Source organism: Schistocerca gregaria, chromosome 4 (assembly GCF_023897955.1).
Source record: "Schistocerca gregaria isolate iqSchGreg1 chromosome 4, iqSchGreg1.2, whole genome shotgun sequence".
Lineage (NCBI taxonomy): Eukaryota > Metazoa > Arthropoda > Insecta > Orthoptera > Acrididae > Schistocerca > Schistocerca gregaria.
In genome coordinates, this window is record NC_064923.1 from 233,246,717 (window position 1) to 233,264,589 (window position 17,873).

A 17,873-nucleotide genomic window follows, 5' to 3' on the forward strand; every position below is an offset into this window, starting at 1 on the left:
GTAAACAGTGATACGAAGGAGGGACAGGATGATGTGATATGTGTTAAGACATCAGGGAATAGCTTCTATGGTAGTAGAGGGCACTGTAGAGTGAAAAAAATCGTTATGGTAAGGAATGATCTCTCTGTCGTAACATACATGCAAGTGAAAAAAACTGTGATTGGTCGTTGAGACCTCAACACATTAGATGATTAAAGACATTGTAAACCACTGTCAAAATAAATTCACATTAAGAAATCTGCGATGAAGTTTCATATCAGAGCACACTCTGCAGCAGAGTGATAATTTCATTCTGGTAATTTCATGTTCATTCAAAATTAGGTAGAGATTACACTAATAATTGTTTTATATATTGTTCTTGATAAATTAATTTAATAAAACATGTTGCTCAGGATAAGTAGGATACAGCATAAATTTTAAAATTTTCTGTATGTGAAATCTATACTCATTTGGATATTTGGACATTTTCTCTCTATCTTGTGTGTGTGATTGAAAGTATCTGGACACATGGCTGAAAATGACTTTGAAGTTCGTGGCATCCTTCATAGGTAATGCTGGAATTCAATATGGTGTTAGCCCACCCTTAGCCTTGATAATAGCTTCCAATCTCGCAGGCATACGTTCAGTTAGGAGGTGGAAGGTTTCTTGGTGAATGGCAGCCTATTCTTGATGGACTGCTGCACTGAGGAGAGGTATCGATATCGGTCGGTGAGGCCTGGCACAGAGTTGGCGTTCCAAAACACCCCAAAGGTGTCCTGTAGGATTCAGGCCAGGACTGTGTGCAGGTCAGTCCACTACAGGGACGTTATCGTCGTCTAACCATTCGGCCACAGCCCGTGCATTATGAGCAGGTGCTCGATCTTGCTGAAAGATGCATTCACCATCCCCGAATCGCTGTTCAACAGTGCGAAGTAAGAAGGTGGCTAAAACGTTAATGTTCTTCCGTCCAATGTTCACGTTCCTTACACCAAGCGAGGCGTCGTTTGACATTTACCGGCGCGATGTGTGGCTTACGAGCAGCTGCTCGAGCATGAAATTTAAGTTCTATCATCTCCCGCCCATATGTCACAGTACTCCCAGTGGATCTTAATGCAGTTTGGATTTCATTTGTGTCTGGATAGATGTCTGCCTATTACACATTACGACCATCGTCAACTGTTGGCGGTCTCTTTCAGTCAACAAACGAGGTCAGTCTGTAGGCTTTTGTGCTGTACGTGTCCCTTCACTTTTCCACTTCACTATCACATCGGAAACAGTGGACCTATGAATGTTTAGGAGAGTGGAAGTCTCGCGTACAGACGTATGACACCAGTGACACCCAATCACCTGACCACGTTCGAAGTGCGTGAGTTGCGCAGAGCGCCCCATTCTGCTCTCTCATGATGTCAAATGAATACTGAAATCGCTGATATGGAGTATCTGGCAGAAGGTGGGAGCAAAACGCACCTACTAGAAAAAACATTTTTTTTTCTTTGCTTGTACCGTGAAGCCTTGCTTGTTGCCAAATTCCATGTTTGTAGGTCAACGGAAAGTACTCTACAGGGTTTGACGAATGAGTTTGCGAGTCTCATGAAACGTGATATAGGTAGCAGTACCTTTCGATTGCATTGGCCTAGGAGCTTACATTTCTAGCAAAAACAAGGGAATGTTGACCTTAGTATTTGACGTACATTTGAACTCGGTACCTCTAACGTATTACTCGGCTGGCTCTCCCGCTTTGCTGACGCAAGTTGCAACCCGCTGCCGTCAGCGGGCTCCGAATCGTAGCGTGTAACTGATGGCAAAGGTGCTTCAAAAACAGTGTGCTGTAATCAAGTTTCTAACCGCAGAGGAGTTCGTTCAGACATGGAGCACTCTCTCCTCTAGCTTGGCAATGCCAGACCACACACGAGCGTTGTGACATTTGCATCAGTCTGACACTTTGGATCACTGTCATTGATCATCCTCCATAACGTCACGACTTTGCGCCCCAAAATATTTATCTGTTTCCAAAATATAGGAACACCTTCGAGGACTTCACTCTGACAGCGATGAACTGGCTCCAGCGGAGGTGAGGTTGTCGGCAATCAAACACTCTACAGTGACGCTATTAACAAACTCGTCTCTCATTGAGAGAAATGTGATTGTTGACAGCGTGACTATACTGAGAAATAAATATCTGAATGTAAAGAATAGATTTTTAAAATATAAATAAAGTCTTAAGCAGTTTCTACATAAAAAAATGGAGGTATTATTTTTAGCAGTCGCTTATACATTGTTTCTGCATTTACCGACTGAAGTACAGAAGTCTAAAACGCACTATAAACTATTACTGCGTCCACAAATACCGTTATTCTGCAGGGCTCAAGTAAATGTGGTTGTGTATCAATTGGGCTTAAGCAGACTGCGTATTAAAGAAATTATGGTTCAAATGGCTCTGAGCACTATGGGACTTAACATCTGAGGTCATCAGTCCCCTAGAACTTATAACTACTTAAACCTAACTAACCTAAGGACATGACACACATCCATGCCCCAGGCAGGATTCGAACCTGCGACCGTAGCGGTCGCGCGACTCCAGACTGAAGCGCCTAAAACTGTACGGCCACACCGGCCGGCTAAAGGAATTACTTCGAGGTCCCCCCTAGAGGGCGATGATATGGTACCGTACACTACTGTAAATCCGAAATTGAAGTCATTCCACTCGTTAGAAGTGGAAAATAAGTACTGTTTGAATCAAATCCAAAGTTTTTGATATCTCGTTACCCTGCGTGTGATATAGTTAAGCGATGAAGATCTCGAAGTGTTGAAGCCACATCTACGACGGATCACTAGCTGATGGTTAGCACAGATATTAGAGGTTTTTTTGTCTTATGTTCACATTTAGTATCTCTCTAATGTGTTTTATCTCATTCTATGGCCGTTATGTTGACATATACAATGGGAGAGGGGGTAAAATTTTTTTCAGTCTACGTGAATGCATATTCTCCATAATTATCCAAGAGATTTCAGCGAGAAATACATTGTCGTTCTACCTGGGAAACCATAAACTGCGGAAAAGTGAAACCAATGCAGGGATTGCATACGCGTATGTCTAACCAGTTTTCAGTCCGAACTATGACACACGCAAACGGTCAAATATCCTGCATACATGTCCAAGCGTTGTCTGCCGTGATTTTCTTGTTTAAATACTATCCGCATTTCAAGTGAAAGCTTCTCACAATTTTAATGTTCGCTACTAAGTGTCTAGATGCTTTAGATCAAATGACATACACGTAATGTAGATCGCACAGTGCACTATCTGGCAACTCAAGAGGACCGAGTTGGTGACACATAGTGTCTTTGTGGGTGTGAGATATATTCTACTTTAGCAGAAATCCAATATCTTGAGAATACCCTATCAAACACAATATAATTATAGACACAGCAGCAAGGCGTATTTGATCATTGCTCTGGAGAACTGTTAATGTGGCTTCTCCTACAGTCTCACCATTACAATAGGTAACCGGCGTAGTAATCCTGGTAATACGAACGAGACTGGGGTACGAACGGAAGCACATACGCGTAGATAGTCACAGACTATTTTATATTCCGGGTAACTTCAGCTGTTGAAAGGCATGATGTGAGGAAGAACTCCGCTTACAGCTGGTGAAATTGTTGTTTATCAAAACGCAACCGGTTTCGCGGCTAAAAGTCGCATCATCAAGTGTAACAACGTCAACAGATCATAGGAACAATGCGTGTGCCTATGATCTTTTAACGTTACCTTTTGTTGCATCTGATGATGAGGCTTTAAGCTGAGAAACCGTTTGTGTTTTAATAACCAACACTTTAACCAACTGTAAGCGGAGCTCTTCCTAACGTCATGTCATAGATAATCATTTCTTCCTCGATCAGTAAGTGTCTGGAATAAGAACAAAATTCGATAATACTGTTTCGATGTAGCGCTCCTCCATGCTCTGTACAGTGGCTTTCGATATTTGTGTTTAGATGTAAGTTGTCCACAGACAGTCCTGTTATCTGTAGAAAGCATGCAACATAGGTATGCTGTAGCGATTTACAAGAGACCTGAAGAAGATAGACGTTTGATGCAGGGAATGAGAGTGGGAGCTGAACCGAAATAAATGTAGCGTATTGTATAGAAATAGTTTAAGAGATCCTCTACTGTTCTATTACACTAATAACAATAAAGCACTAGAAACAGAAGCAATCGCAAAATATCATGTGGAGGTATAGTAAGTGGACTGGGTACATAAATCCAACGAAGAGCGAAGCGTTTTGTCAGGGGTTTGTTTAGTAATGGCGCGGTGTTGAACGAACATCAGTTGTGCACTAAAAGAGACGCATTATGCTTCGAGGAGTGGTTCGCTGTTGCTAAGAACAGAGAGAATGTGTTGTGTTCCAGTGCCCTTCCCCAGCTGCCTCGCAAAATGACTGCCACGAGAAATTGTAACTAATACAAAAATTTCTGAAAATGGCTGTAGGGACTCAAAATGGATCAAATGGCTCTGAGCACTATGGAACTTAACATCTGACGTCATCAGTCCCATAGAACTTAGAACTACTTAAACCTAACTAACCTAAGGACATCACACACATCCATGCCCAAGGCAGGATTCGAACCTGCGACCTTAGCGGTCGCACGGTTCCAAAGTGTAGCGCATAGAACCGCTCGGCAGCACCGGCTGGCGGATGCAGGGAAAAGGAAAGGAAAGAAATGGGAAGGAATTAATGTTATAAACTGCATTGGGGCTTTACGCGGAATCAGTGGTGACAAGCGAAAATGTGCTCTGGAACAGGCCTCGAAACTGATATTTCTTGCTTACTTGAGAGCTGTGTCAGTCAATGCGCCTCCCGGACACTGCGTACATCGCAATTGTGCGGGCTACATGGGCACGATGCCCGGTTCACTCTGACTCCTCCCTAGCGCACTCATTCTCCACGTCCCCCGTGGCCAGTAATTTTAGATTCCACCTGGAGGTCGAAGGTAAATGTGCACCTGTACTGAAGGTTATGGATTCCGCGTCCATCGAGGCCTATTAATTATATGAGTACGTGGTGTCTCTTCTTTCGCACATGAATCTGGGACGGATGATAAATGATGGTGGGAGCATCGAGGCCTATTAATTATATGAGTACGTGATGTCTCTTCTTTCGCACATGAATCTGGGACGGATGATAAATGACGGTGGGCGCAGAGATTCCAACTTCAGAACAAAATACAAGAAGTGGACTTGTTTATGAAATAACCTGTTCCCGAGCTGTGGGAGTTATAAAAAATATGTTTCACCAGTGAGAGAAAGCCCAGAGAGCATGTCTGTAGAATACCATAACGTCGTATGTTGTAGTAGTCGCTATTTCGTTACTGCACAGGAGTTTCATGATTTCCTCAAAGTCCATAATCATATTGCCTCTCTACCGGGGAACCTTGTTGAATTTGTATTGCACTTTAGAAGAGATGATAAGGAAGAATTGCACATGGGAGTGTTCTAAACCAGAACATCCCTGGCTGGGTGCAATGTGCTGCCCAATGACATTGTAATAGTCGTCCTTACCCGTTTAAATACAGCACAGACGATGTAAGAAATGGCTACTGTAAAATAAGTCTTGGTGACGAAAGGCTAAAACACCCCATTTCAGGAAATACAGGGTGATTGTGGTTTAAGTTACAAAGGTAGTCAAATTTGAACGGAATGTTATTGAAGAAGGGGGGAACATTATGCAAACAAAGGAATGCAACGAAACGTTAACCTCCAGATGGCTCTGCAAGCGACAAAGCACCCAACATAAAAGACGCGGAGTGCAAGGCCGTTCCTAAGTTTGCATCTGAGAGGCTCAGCACTACTGTATCAAAGCGCTGTCAGGCGCTGCTGGTAAATCTCTTGTGCAACAATGGTGACTGCGTGCCCGTGTCGCTGGAGAGGTTACGGATACTGAACAGTATGAACAAAGAGACTGATCCAGTGTCTACCAAGGGTCTGTAGAAAATAACTGCAAATTTCGGAAGGACAGTGCAATGTGGTAGAGGATGCTCCCATACCGTGCACGAGGAATTGGTCAAATTTTGGACACACCAGTGAGCAAGGTGCATAAAATTCTACGAAATATCCTGCAGTAGTGTCCATAGAAAGTTACCCATGTTTAGGAGTTGCTTCATGACGACCTGCCAGAAACATAAAACTTTCATCTAGAATATCTTACTCGCATGGAAGTGGACAATGAATGCACATGGAACACTCTATGGACAGACGAAGCCGATTTCCATCTCCGAGGACGTGTCAATAGACATAACTGCAGAATATGGGCAATGGGAAATCCGCTCGCACATCAACCGGTGCCGTTTCCTTCTGCAAAGGCGACTGTGTGGTGCGAGTTGGCTGCATCATTTACCGTAGGGCTATGTATTTTCGAGGAGCTTGAGCCGTGCCGGCTAGTATCGATTGATCGGCCGGGTCGGCATGGTGTAATCTTTGGGCTCGGCCGTTTGACGTGGCTTTTGGCTTTTGGCGTGGGGGCTGGAGAGGGACAGCCGGAGAGCCGCTCGGCGCTTGAGAGCGTGGTTGAGCAGGCCGGGGTACGACGCAGAGGTTGTGGTGTGTTTGACACGTTTGCAAGACCGAACCAGGCTTGTAGTGTGGGGACTGGACTCGGCCACATTACCCGAATCGAGTCGTGCGCCCCTGATTTGGATCTGTAAAGGTTTGGTGAGATTTGCTCGTCATGTTTTTGGTGCGCATATTATACTGATCCTTGCTTCCCAAGTATCGGCACTGTGACTGGAAACTGTTGTCTTGCCAACCAAAAGGTCCCCTCTATTTAGTGCTGTTTAAGCAAACACGTGTTACTGTGTTTGGTTAAAGGTTTATCTGGATTTTGTGATGTGGTTCAGTCCGAGTAAGCGAGGTGTATTAATTGGTACTATTGCTGTTCGGAGTGACGGAGGGCATAAGCCAGTATGGTGAAACTGTAATATTTTTCCTGGTACACTGAGCTGTGTGGACGTTGTTATAGTTGGTTCAAAGCACAGGCTTAACACTGAATCTGTACATTCTGTGTTATCTAATTGCATTACTTGTTCACTTGTAAACAGCGAAATGGTAGTCTTACTTGACTGTTTAAGTTTATCAGTATCCTGTTAAGGGGTAATTTAAATGAGCTCCCCAATTTCAGTGTGCATATGTTAACCTACTAGTGTGGTCTAAAATTTCTAAGCTGACTTGGTATTATGCTATTCGACCTCGTCTTTAAGGTTACATCATTGGCATTAATTATTGATTCACCCTTGACTATTTTATTTCAATGTTCATGAAATAGGCTATTATTTTATACGTCGTAGTTATTTTACGTTTGAGGAATTAATGTTTGCCGTTTTCTCTCTCCCCCCTTTTTCTCTGAAATTGTGTAGTAGTACGGGCTCTAAGACCCTTTTTTCAGTGTGTTATAGTTTACTGTGTGCGGCACCCTGTCCAGCTCGCCCGCTTGCTGTGGGTTCTGGGACTAGCCGCCTCTGGTCTGGGTCCAGTGCCCCCTCCCCCACCCCCTTCTGCTACTTGAATTAGCCCGTGCCTATGTGACGTCACCTGGTTTGAAAATCTGTCACGAAGGGGTGTATCTCTTTGTATTTTTTTTAATGTGATATCCATGATTGGTTAAACTTTATCTCTTTGTTGTAGTCTCCTTTTGCGAACTGTATTGTGCACAGAATGTAATAAACTTGCGAATCACTTAATGCCCGTTTAAAGATTAATGTTTTTGTTTGAATAGGGCGCTTGCCCTTGCTTTTAAGGATTCTTTGCTAACTTACCTTATCACAAAAATTTTAAAGATAAAATTTTATTTCCTAAAGAAAAGTTTAATAAAAGTGTTGTTCTTATAAACTGTGAATGTTGCTCAACAGCAGTTGCCTGATTAGGGTGGATTGACCACCGCAGAGCTGAGTCCTGCGGGTCCTGTGTTTTGAATCATCACTAGTAAGCACTACGACTGTCTTTTGCGAACCAACATCGTTCCAACCTCTCAATAGTGTGGATGTTTGGTTAAGGCCATTTTTATGCAAGTGACTCTTTTCCCCACATTGTACAGCCAGTGAAGCAGCTGCTGCACAGGCATTTCGCAGGTGCTGGAAATATCAGCCGTTGTTACCCTACAACCCGGCCGTCCAAATCACTTGATCTTAATATGTGTGACTTCTGCCTGTGATATTATCTGAAAAGTGCCGTGTTCTGTGCTCAGATTACGAATGTAGCTGAAATGATGGCACGCTTCTACCAAAGTATCCTGAATATAACCTCTGAAACATTCCGTTCTGTTGTGGAACATCCTGTTTCTCCGTATAATCTTATGGCAGAAAACGATGGACAGCGTATAGAACATGTCTTGCGCGAGATAAAAACATATATATTTCTTGCTTTTTATTCTGTGTTTGGTTCTGGATAGTTAAAAGTCGACTTCATTGATCGATTTTTCCCATCTGATGTAATACGACGTTGCTGTGGTTGTTAGCCTCAACTATCAGTGCCACAACTATTGGATGCCAAACATGTGAGATCATGGTAATATTCTTATCGGGTATGCAGCCGGATCATAACGTCTTCAAGACACAATATTTCCGCGGTCCAACTGGCCGCCATCTTCAGGTGAGAGTGCTGGTGCACGATCTCGCCGGTACTGACTTCCCAGCGCAAGCGGCGGCCCCTATATAGGCCGCAGAAGACCCACAACGCGTGCGCGAGAAGGTGCCATAACCGCCCTCTAGCGCAGTAGACATACCCCGCCGCCAGTGATGGAAAGAGGCGAAAACGAGATATCGCTGTCAAAAATTAAAAATAAAAATAAATAAAAAAATTTTATTCCGACGATAGAACCACAGACGGTTGTTTTTTAATGTCAGATAACACTGGGTCCCAAGTCTTACTTAAAAGAAAACCCTTGTCTCTATTAATAAGATTGTCAGATAACCGAATCTCTATGGATTCTTTTAAAATACAGTCCCAATAGCGAGATGCAGGGGCAACCATTTGGGTCTCGTCATATAGTATTTTGTGTCCCTCGGTGAGACAGTGTTCCGCCACTGCAGACTTCTCAGGTTGAAGCAGTCTTGTGTGCCGCTGATGCTCAACACATCGCTCCTGAATGGTCCGGATTGTCTGACCAATATAAGTCTTTCCACAGTGGCAAGGGATCTTGTAAACACCGGGCTTCCTCAAACCCAAGTCATCCTTAACAGAGCCAAGGAGCGCTCTAATCTTGGGTGGTGGACGAAAAATACTTTTGATGTGATATCTTTTCAGAATCCTTCCTATCTTCGAGGAAATGCTCCCAGCAAAAGGCAGAAAAGCTACCGATTTGCAGGTATCTTCTGGTGGTTCAGGCGAAGGTCCAAACTGGAAAGCACGACGGATCTGTTTATCTGTAAAGCCATTCTGCTTGAACACAATCTTAAGATGGTCCAATTCCTGTGTCAAGCTTTCTCCATCTGAAATGGCATAAGCTCTTCTCGCCAACGTCTGCAGGACCCCCGTACGCTGGAACGATGGATGACAGCTGGAAGCATGTAAGTAACGGTCCGTGTGCGTAGGCTTTCGATAAATGCTGTGTCCCAGTGTCCCATCATCCTTTCTGTACACCAGAACATCCAGAAACGGAAGCTTTCCATCATTTTCCACCTCCATTGTAAATTTGATGCTAGGATGCAGGGAATTGAAATGATCTAAGAGGCGGTCCAGAGCTTCTCTCCCATGAGGCCACACCATAAACGTATCGTCAACGTACCTCCCAAAACAGGTTGGTTTTAAGGACGCTGTCTTCAGTGCCATGTCCTCAAAATCTTCCATAAAAAGATTGGCAACTATTGGGGACAAAGGGCTCCCCATAGCCACTCCGTCAGTCTGTTCAAAATATTTGTCATTGAATAAAAAGTAAGTCGACGTTAACACGTGGCGACAAAGCCTGGTTGTTTCCTCATCCAGTTTCTCGCCAATTAATTGCAAGGATTCTTCCAGAGGAACCCGGGTAAAAAGCGACACGACATTCTATGGTGTTTATTCAGAGATTGAAGTCCTTGTCTCTTAGTCCCTGGGATTTGCTTGTGAGCTTTGATGTCGTGTCGCTTTTTACCCGGGTTCCTCTGGAAGAATCCTGAAGACAGAGTCCTTAAAACCAACCTGTTTTTGGAGGTACGTTGACGATACGTTTATGGTGTGGCCTCATGGGAGCGAAGCTCTGGACCGCCTCTTCGATCATTTCAATTCCCTGCATCCTAGCATCAAATTTACAATGGAGGTGGAAAATGATGGAAAGCTTCCGTTTCTGGATGTTCTGGTGTACAGAAAGGATGATGGGACACTGGGACACAGCATTTATCAAAAGCCTACGCACACGGACCGTTACTTACATGCTTCCAGCTGTCATCCATCGTTCCAGCGTACGGGGGTCCTGCGGACGTTGGCGAGAAGAGCTTATGCCATTTCAGATGGTGAAAGCTTGACACAGGAATTGGACCATCTTAAGATTGTGTTCAAGCAGAATGGCTTTACAGATAAACAGATCCGTCGTGCTTTCCAGTTTGGACCTTCGCCTGAACCACCAGAAGATACCTGCAAATCGGTAGCTTTTTTGCCTTTTGCTGGAAGCATTTCCTCGAAGATAGGAAGGATTCTGAAAAGATATCACATCAAAAGTATTTTTCGTCCACCACCCAAGATTAGAGCGCTCCTTGGCTCTGTTAAGGATGACTTGGGTTTGAGGAAGCCCGGTGTGCACAAGATCCCTTGCCACTGTGGAAAGACTTATATTGGTCAGACAATCCGGACCATTCAGGAGCGATGTGTTGAGCATCAGCGGCACACAAGACTGCTTCAACCGGAGAAGTCTGCAGTGGCGGAACACTGTCTCACCGAGGGACACAAAATACTATATGACGAGACCCAAATGGTTGCCCCTGCATCTCGCTATTGGGACTGTATTTTAAAAGAATCCATAGAGATTCGGTTATCTGACAATCTTATTAATAGAGACAAGGGTTTTCTTTTAAGTAAGACTTGGGACCCAGTGTTATCTGACATTCAAAAACAACGGTCTGTGGTTCTATCGTCGGAATAAAAAATTTTTATTTATTTTTATTTTTAATTTTTGACAGCGATATCTCGATTTCGCCTCTTTCCATCACTGGCGGCGGGGTATGTCTACTGCGCTAGAGGGCGGTTATGGCACCTTCTCGCGCACGCGTTGTGGGTCTTCTGCGGCCTATATAGGGGCCGCCGCTTGCGCTTGGAAGTCAGTTCCGGCGAGATCGTGCACGAGCACTCTCACCTGAAGATGGCGGCCAGTTGGACCGCGGAAATATTGTGTCTTGAAGACGTTATGATCCGGCTGCATACCCGAGAAGAATATTATCAATTATTACGCCGGGAAAGCCTTCGTAGTCACATGTGAGATCATGCATTTGATTCCATAGGGATGGTTTAATTTGCAGCTCCCACCATAACCATGGCATTGCGATTCACGTGTTATTTATAGACCAACCATTATGAAAAATGGTTCAAATGGCTCAAAGCCCTATGAGAATTAACATCTGAGATCATCAGTTCCCTAGACTTAGAAGTACGTAAACCTATCTAACCTAAGGACATCATACACATCCATGCCCGAGGCAGGATTTGAACCTGCGACCGAAGCAGCAGCGTGGTTCCTAACCGCTCGGCCACAGCGACCGGCCCAACCATTATGAAGCTTACAGTGCCAGGTATCGGAAAAATTTTCATTAGTCTTTTCCACAACTTTTCCCCATATTCCTTTCAAATTTGACGTGATTCAGAGCAGAGGTTTTTGCTTCCAAACATACTGAAACTGGTTCATTAGCTATAATCACCAGATGTTACAGCTAAAAAATTCTGATAGTTCAAGACATTGTGCATACTTTGTCCATGATTGTCACTTCTTATGTACAACTACACCTCTGTCACACTGACAAGTAGCGACATGTCATATGGACACAGTGTGGATTCCCATCTGTATTAGCCTTGTGCAGTGTGACCTTCCCTTTCTCTCACAGCTAGTTCCTGTTGCATCCAGAGCTGAACTGTCAGACTGTGGGCAAGGTAAACAGGGATTTTCTAGCAGCCATGTGAGTATGACGTTGTTTGCATTATTTGAATAAATATAGTACTGTCTCCATCTCATTCAGTCCCAGGTGTGATGGTAGCAGCACAAATGTGGTATATTAGTGCAATGTAACAAAGCCTTGTGTGTGCGAAAATTGTTCGTAGAAAGGCTCCTACATGGATATCCCACCATTATTTACACCTCTACTACAATTTTATAGTGTTGGACGTCTCTAAGGGAACTTAATAGTGATTTCATTGCTTTGAACACACTAATAAAGGAGGGACAAGTTCCTAAGAGTGAAACACAGACTCAGCACATAGCAAGACCGTATTTGTTTAAATAATTATGAGCCGTGCGTGGCTCGTGTTTGCGCCTTCTCTTATTTTACATCCTGCTTTTTTTTACCATACTGCCATCGTGTTACGTTAGTTTCAATTTCTGTAGTCACTGAGTTGCTGCTTTGCCTGCCCGTGAGGCGCAGCAGCAGCGCTTATCGATATAGCCCTGCAATATTATCTTTGCTGACTGCTGTTACGTCCTGGTTGACGTCTGTCGTTTCGTCGTGCAGCGAGTTGGAAAGCGCCTGCACTGCAGTTAAGACCTGGCAGTCGTTGAGTTGGGATGCAGCGGAAGTCGGTCGGGCTGGACCAGTAGTGAGGCTTCGATAGCCATCACTCGCCCGACTGTTGCCGGCACACATGACTTGAAATGGGGACAGTCTTGGTCTATCGTCGGTTGGTCTTCGTACCGGACGATGTGTATTTGCTCGCCAGTCGCTTATGGGTTGGCGGTGTGTGTCTCAACTCGTGGTTAGGCCGTGTCATTGCTCGGTCACTGCTTTTAGCATTGATTGTGTTCTTCTTCCAAGTGTTTGTGAAATTGTGTATAGCTTGTGATCTCGACTGCTCAGTTATTTTAGTGCTGTCTCCGTGCTGGTGCGCGAGGAGTCGGTCGGTTGGCGTGGAACAGCGAGGAGATATCTGTGGGGCATGGTTTAGCTGGGCCCACTGGCGGTCTCTACACAGTGTCGTAGTGTGTGGGCTGTTCCCATTGCTACGAGGTCCGTAGCTCACGGCCCTGGAGATGAAAGTGGAGTTCGGATTTAATTTACCAGCAAGTCAAGACTGTTCACATTGTGCCATTTGACTATCATTGTTGGCGAAGGTTAGCCACCATCCGGTGGAGTCTAACTGTATTTGGGTATTTGCAACTGAAGTGCACTAGCGGAATTTTCTGCCTTGTGGTCGTTAACGTTCCGGTTACCTGCCCTGGCCGTTGATGTAAATTTAGGCGGTGTCCTTTCCTCACCATGTTGTACCTGTCCAGCATGGTGTGTAGTAAGACAGCTTAGTGTATGCTTGGTTGGGGCTGTCCATGCCTTTTACGTTTGCATTGAACTACCGGTTGTCTAGTGGAGCGCAAGTTACCTTGTCGGTGGGTCCGTTGACTGTCTGTTGGTTGGATTGTCTTCTGATCGAGAATGGTTGGGCCGACTGCCTGTCTCACCGAAGTGAACGTCAGTATTTCAAGTGCTGGCCGACCCTCGAAACTTCTGAGCACCGTTAGCTGCACTGCCTTGTCTTACTTTCTGTTGTGTGCATTTGTATGGCTCATAGCTGATGATTTTGAATTAAAGTTGAATTGCTGATAGTGGGTCTTCAGCCATTTTAAAATTAAAGTTCCTTGCTTGTCAAGTGTTAGATTGTTTGGGGCCTAATTTAAGATACAGCTTTGTTGTTTAAATTTATTTTGCCTTGAGTTTTAAGTCATGGGGCCGTCAGCCGTTTTTAATGATCTTTTGTCTTTCGAGCATCAAACTGTTTGGGGTCTTCAGCCTAACTAAAGATAAGGCCTTCTGCCTTGTGTTTTTTTTTATTTAATTTTACCTTGAGTCTTAAATCGTCGGCCTTCAGCCGTCCTCAAAGTAAGGTTGTTGCTCTTCAAGTGTTAGATTTTTGGGCCTTCAGCCAAATTATAGAAATTACTTAACGTGAGGCCTTCTGCCTTCTAAATACTGCTTTTGGTGTCTGAATTTTGCGTTAATGGCTTCAGCCGTTCTTTTTTTAAATTAAAGTGGTTGTGCCCTTAAGGCATACGATAGTGTGGCGTATTCAGCCGACAACTAAGCTCAAGAATTTGTACTGTAATGTTCGGTCAAATAAATAAAGTTATATGTGTTAGAGTGTAACTGACAGCCGCTAATTTTGGGCCCTTTCCATAAATCCAACTGTCTGTCCTGTCCTCTCGTTTTTGCAGGGTATTTGAAATTGAGTGCTGTAATTATTTAATAGCAGAAGTTTTGTACAATAGCCCAGCTTTGCACGGTGATCTTGAACTGTGGGTACTTGGAATGCTGGCAGGAAATCAACCAATAGACCTAAAACTTTAACAAATTTTCGCAGAACTTTAACCAAAAGTGGAAAGTTGTCATACGTTGTACTGCTTGCACAGAACATCATGACATCATCAAATTACAGTAATTCAAACAACAGGAGAACATCCTTTTGAATTTCCCGTCATTTCCAACTGACTTACAGGAGTGGTGGAACTTCAAGGTGGCCATTAAGTTTATAAATGACAGTAGTTAATTTTAATGATTTAATGTGTGTCTGTGACGTCATAAATTATAGCCTTTAAGGTATTTAAAAGGCTGGGAATCAAGAAGACTGTGTGAAGCGTTGCGCGGTAGACAGCTCGCGCCACGAGCTGCCGCTTGAAGGGGGAGTGGCATGCTGCGGCCAGCGCCAATGACACCGTTTTCCAGGTAGAGGCAGTGTATGAAGCAGCACGGAGAGCGCAGGTCTGCGGGGAACGGGCCGGCTGTGACGTCCAAGTTGGTCTGCCTGAGCACTTCCCGGACGCAAGGGACCTTCACCGGAAACGAGAGTGGACACCTCATTCCTCTGGCCGATCAAGTCTGCTGGCGAGCGGTATGTCGTCCTCATTCACACCTTTTCTGGCGGCTCCTTGTTTTTCTCCGCTTGTCATTCCACAGCGGCGCTGGGGATGGTCGGCGAACTACTTTTAGTTCATTGCTTCCGTGCGGAGACCAGTGACATTCTTAAAGACTGGTCCTGCTCTCCGCGGCTCTCTGCTCATCAGGCTACAGTTGCATGTTTGTGCCTCGGGGCGTGTTCCCAGTGATTGCTTAGAAAAGGTATGTGGTGAGCAACGCATCGGGTCTGCCCCAAGAAATTTGGGATCCCTTCGTGCGAACTACGTTGTCCGACGTTTGGTAGTCTCATGTCAAGTAGCTTGAATTCTTTTTGTTCCTTTTTAATGAACCCGTTTCTATGTAAACCTTAATTTGTTGTATTTTAGTCAAACACATTCAAGAAATGTTTGTGGAGTACCTACTTGAAAACTATTTTCTCAGAAGCTTTGAAAAGATTGTTAAATAACTTCAAATGCTGAAATATTATATTGCTTCTCTTTTTAAAAGCTGCTGTAAATATTTAATCAATAGTGACCAGTGTCACACAAGATTTGTGTATGTTTGGAAAGAGAATAATTCTTCTAAATTTAAAATTTCATGTTTCACGTTCCCTCGAATGACTTTTCGAGAGTTAAGAGCAAGTATCTGAATTATCACGATAGTCTTTTGATACTGGATCTCACTGAAATACTTGATCGATTATCAGTAATTGATTTTTAGTAATTTTACTTAAATTACAGTTTTGTCTTAATATGTCAAGGTCCTCTAGGCATAATGAATAAAATGATTTCTTTTTGCAAGGCTTAATAGAAATCTTCATAATAATTATGTTCAATCCTTATTTGGCACGGTCCTTCCACTCCCAGGCAACCTTTCTGCCGTAGTGCGTACCTGTGCTCATATCCACAAGTAGGCCAAAGTTGTACACTACTTTTCTTAATCTTCAGGCATTTATACCTCACCCAACTGGCCTAAAGATGTGTGGATTGGGACTGGATGGAGGGTAGAATGGAGAGAAGAAATGAGGGGAGGAATAAGAGAAGGGTGTGTGATACATGTTTACATAAGGACAAATGGCAACATTGCAGATTAAACTCGTACCTATATTGGTCTACTGCGCACTTTGTCGTCTACTTAAAACCGTGTTTGAACCTTTTTGCATACATGTTCAGAACGGTAGCATGTGAATGAATGACCAGCTAGGCCGTTTCTGAGATGCTCCTTTTGAGGCCTCAGTCCGTAACAATCCGCCCTTTGTGAGGGTCAGTGAATTTCATCTTTACAGCTCGAATCGTCGCTGAAATGTTCAAACACCCAGCCGTCAATGGTCAATTATCATATTTTTCAGTTTTTTGGGTTTCGGGAATTGCCCATATAGCCATCTCAATTGTGGAATGTCAATTATGACGGTACGAACGTGAGGACAACACAGCATTCTGTCCTCACGTGGAGGAAATTTTCGACCTGTTCGGGTATCGAACGCGAGCCCCCTCAGTTAGTAGTCTGCTGCGCTGACCATGCAGTTACCGAGTAAATGTTTCGGCTCATCAATGTTTAATTTCCATCTATATGTGACTTGTATCCTTGTGGAGACAAGTGTTCAAGAGATGTAGTGAGAATGTCACACTACATTCGGCCGAAGTGAATAATACTGTTTTGTTTTTTCTGTAATCAATTCACAAAAAGTATGTCGTGAGAATAACTATCATTACTCCTCGGTGCAAAGTCGAATCTATTGCAATTTTTGTGAATGCAAGGATATATTAAAAGCTAACTGGCCCACGAAAATGACTTCCATAAACACATTTCAATCTATTGTCATTCAAGGAATACCGTGTGATATGACGCTGTGATATGGTCCAATGTTTACTGGAGTTAATTGCCGAAGTGCGATCCACCATCGTTTGTGAAAAAGTGTACTGCATATTAGTCACCCTCCATATTTCTTGAGCTGCTAAAATCCTCAATGGTGCTTCATTCACAGCGAAAGGTAGTTGTCCTTTTGATATACACATTGTGTCTGCAGGATGGGACTTAACAATAACAAATCGGGTTTTGACGAAAGCGAAAAACATATTGAGTTCTAGTGTGTGTGTAGGTTACAATGACCTCGAAATAACAGTGAAACACTTAAAATCAAATTTCTGAACAAGAATTTCCATGAGTTATATCTCTTTATTTAAAACAGATATCGTTTAACATTTTATGCTATCACTGGCCTTGTCACAACAGTAATGATATGAGGTACAGAGGTATAGTGTTTCACGTGTCAACGCAAATACAAAAATCATCAGTGATTCAGTACTACGATAGGACTCTAAAGCGGGAACTCCATCGAGTCGACTATCTGTTGCAGGATAGATGGGAACACATCACTGCACCAGGTAACTACGTCGTCCCAGAAGATGTAGCCAGTCTCGAAACGAGCCTATAAATAAAGAAAAAAAACATCCATGTAATGAAACCAAAACATACCGCGTAGAACAAGAACCGTACTTTGTGTGTTGAATATGGTAGATGTGGCTCTGTGATGCTCTCCATCTCCGGAGGTATACTATGAGCATACTATCTTTATAGCTACCATAGTAAAACTGTGCCAGCTGGCCTAACTTGCCCCAAATAAGAAGTAGTACATTTAAACAAATCTGAAAATGTAAAAAATTCCAGTTGACAATAATAAAATCTATTATCCTAAAACTACTTTCATAATTGAAAATAAGGATTTCCTGTCAGGATTCCAGAATAACCTTGTGTACAACATGAGCTGGAATTGTAATTTATTTAGAGACAGTAAAAAGTTATCTGTAAGCGACATCTATAACATTCCATAAACATAAAAATTAAGGAACAGTAC

General features: G+C 43.5%; 1 protein-coding gene across 1 annotated transcript in view; it reads right to left on the reverse strand.

Moving 5' to 3' along the window:
- Window positions 1-17,174: 17,174 nt before the first annotated feature.
- The window catches only part of LOC126267520 (uncharacterized), a 70,766-nt gene continuing 70,067 nt past the window's right edge, over window positions 17,175-17,873 (reverse strand). The window contains exon 5 of the mRNA XM_049972822.1: window positions 17,175-17,447. Within this exon, the coding sequence (XP_049828779.1) occupies window positions 17,337-17,447 (111 nt within the window). The 3' untranslated portion in view covers window positions 17,175-17,336. The remainder of the gene's footprint in view (window positions 17,448-17,873) is intronic.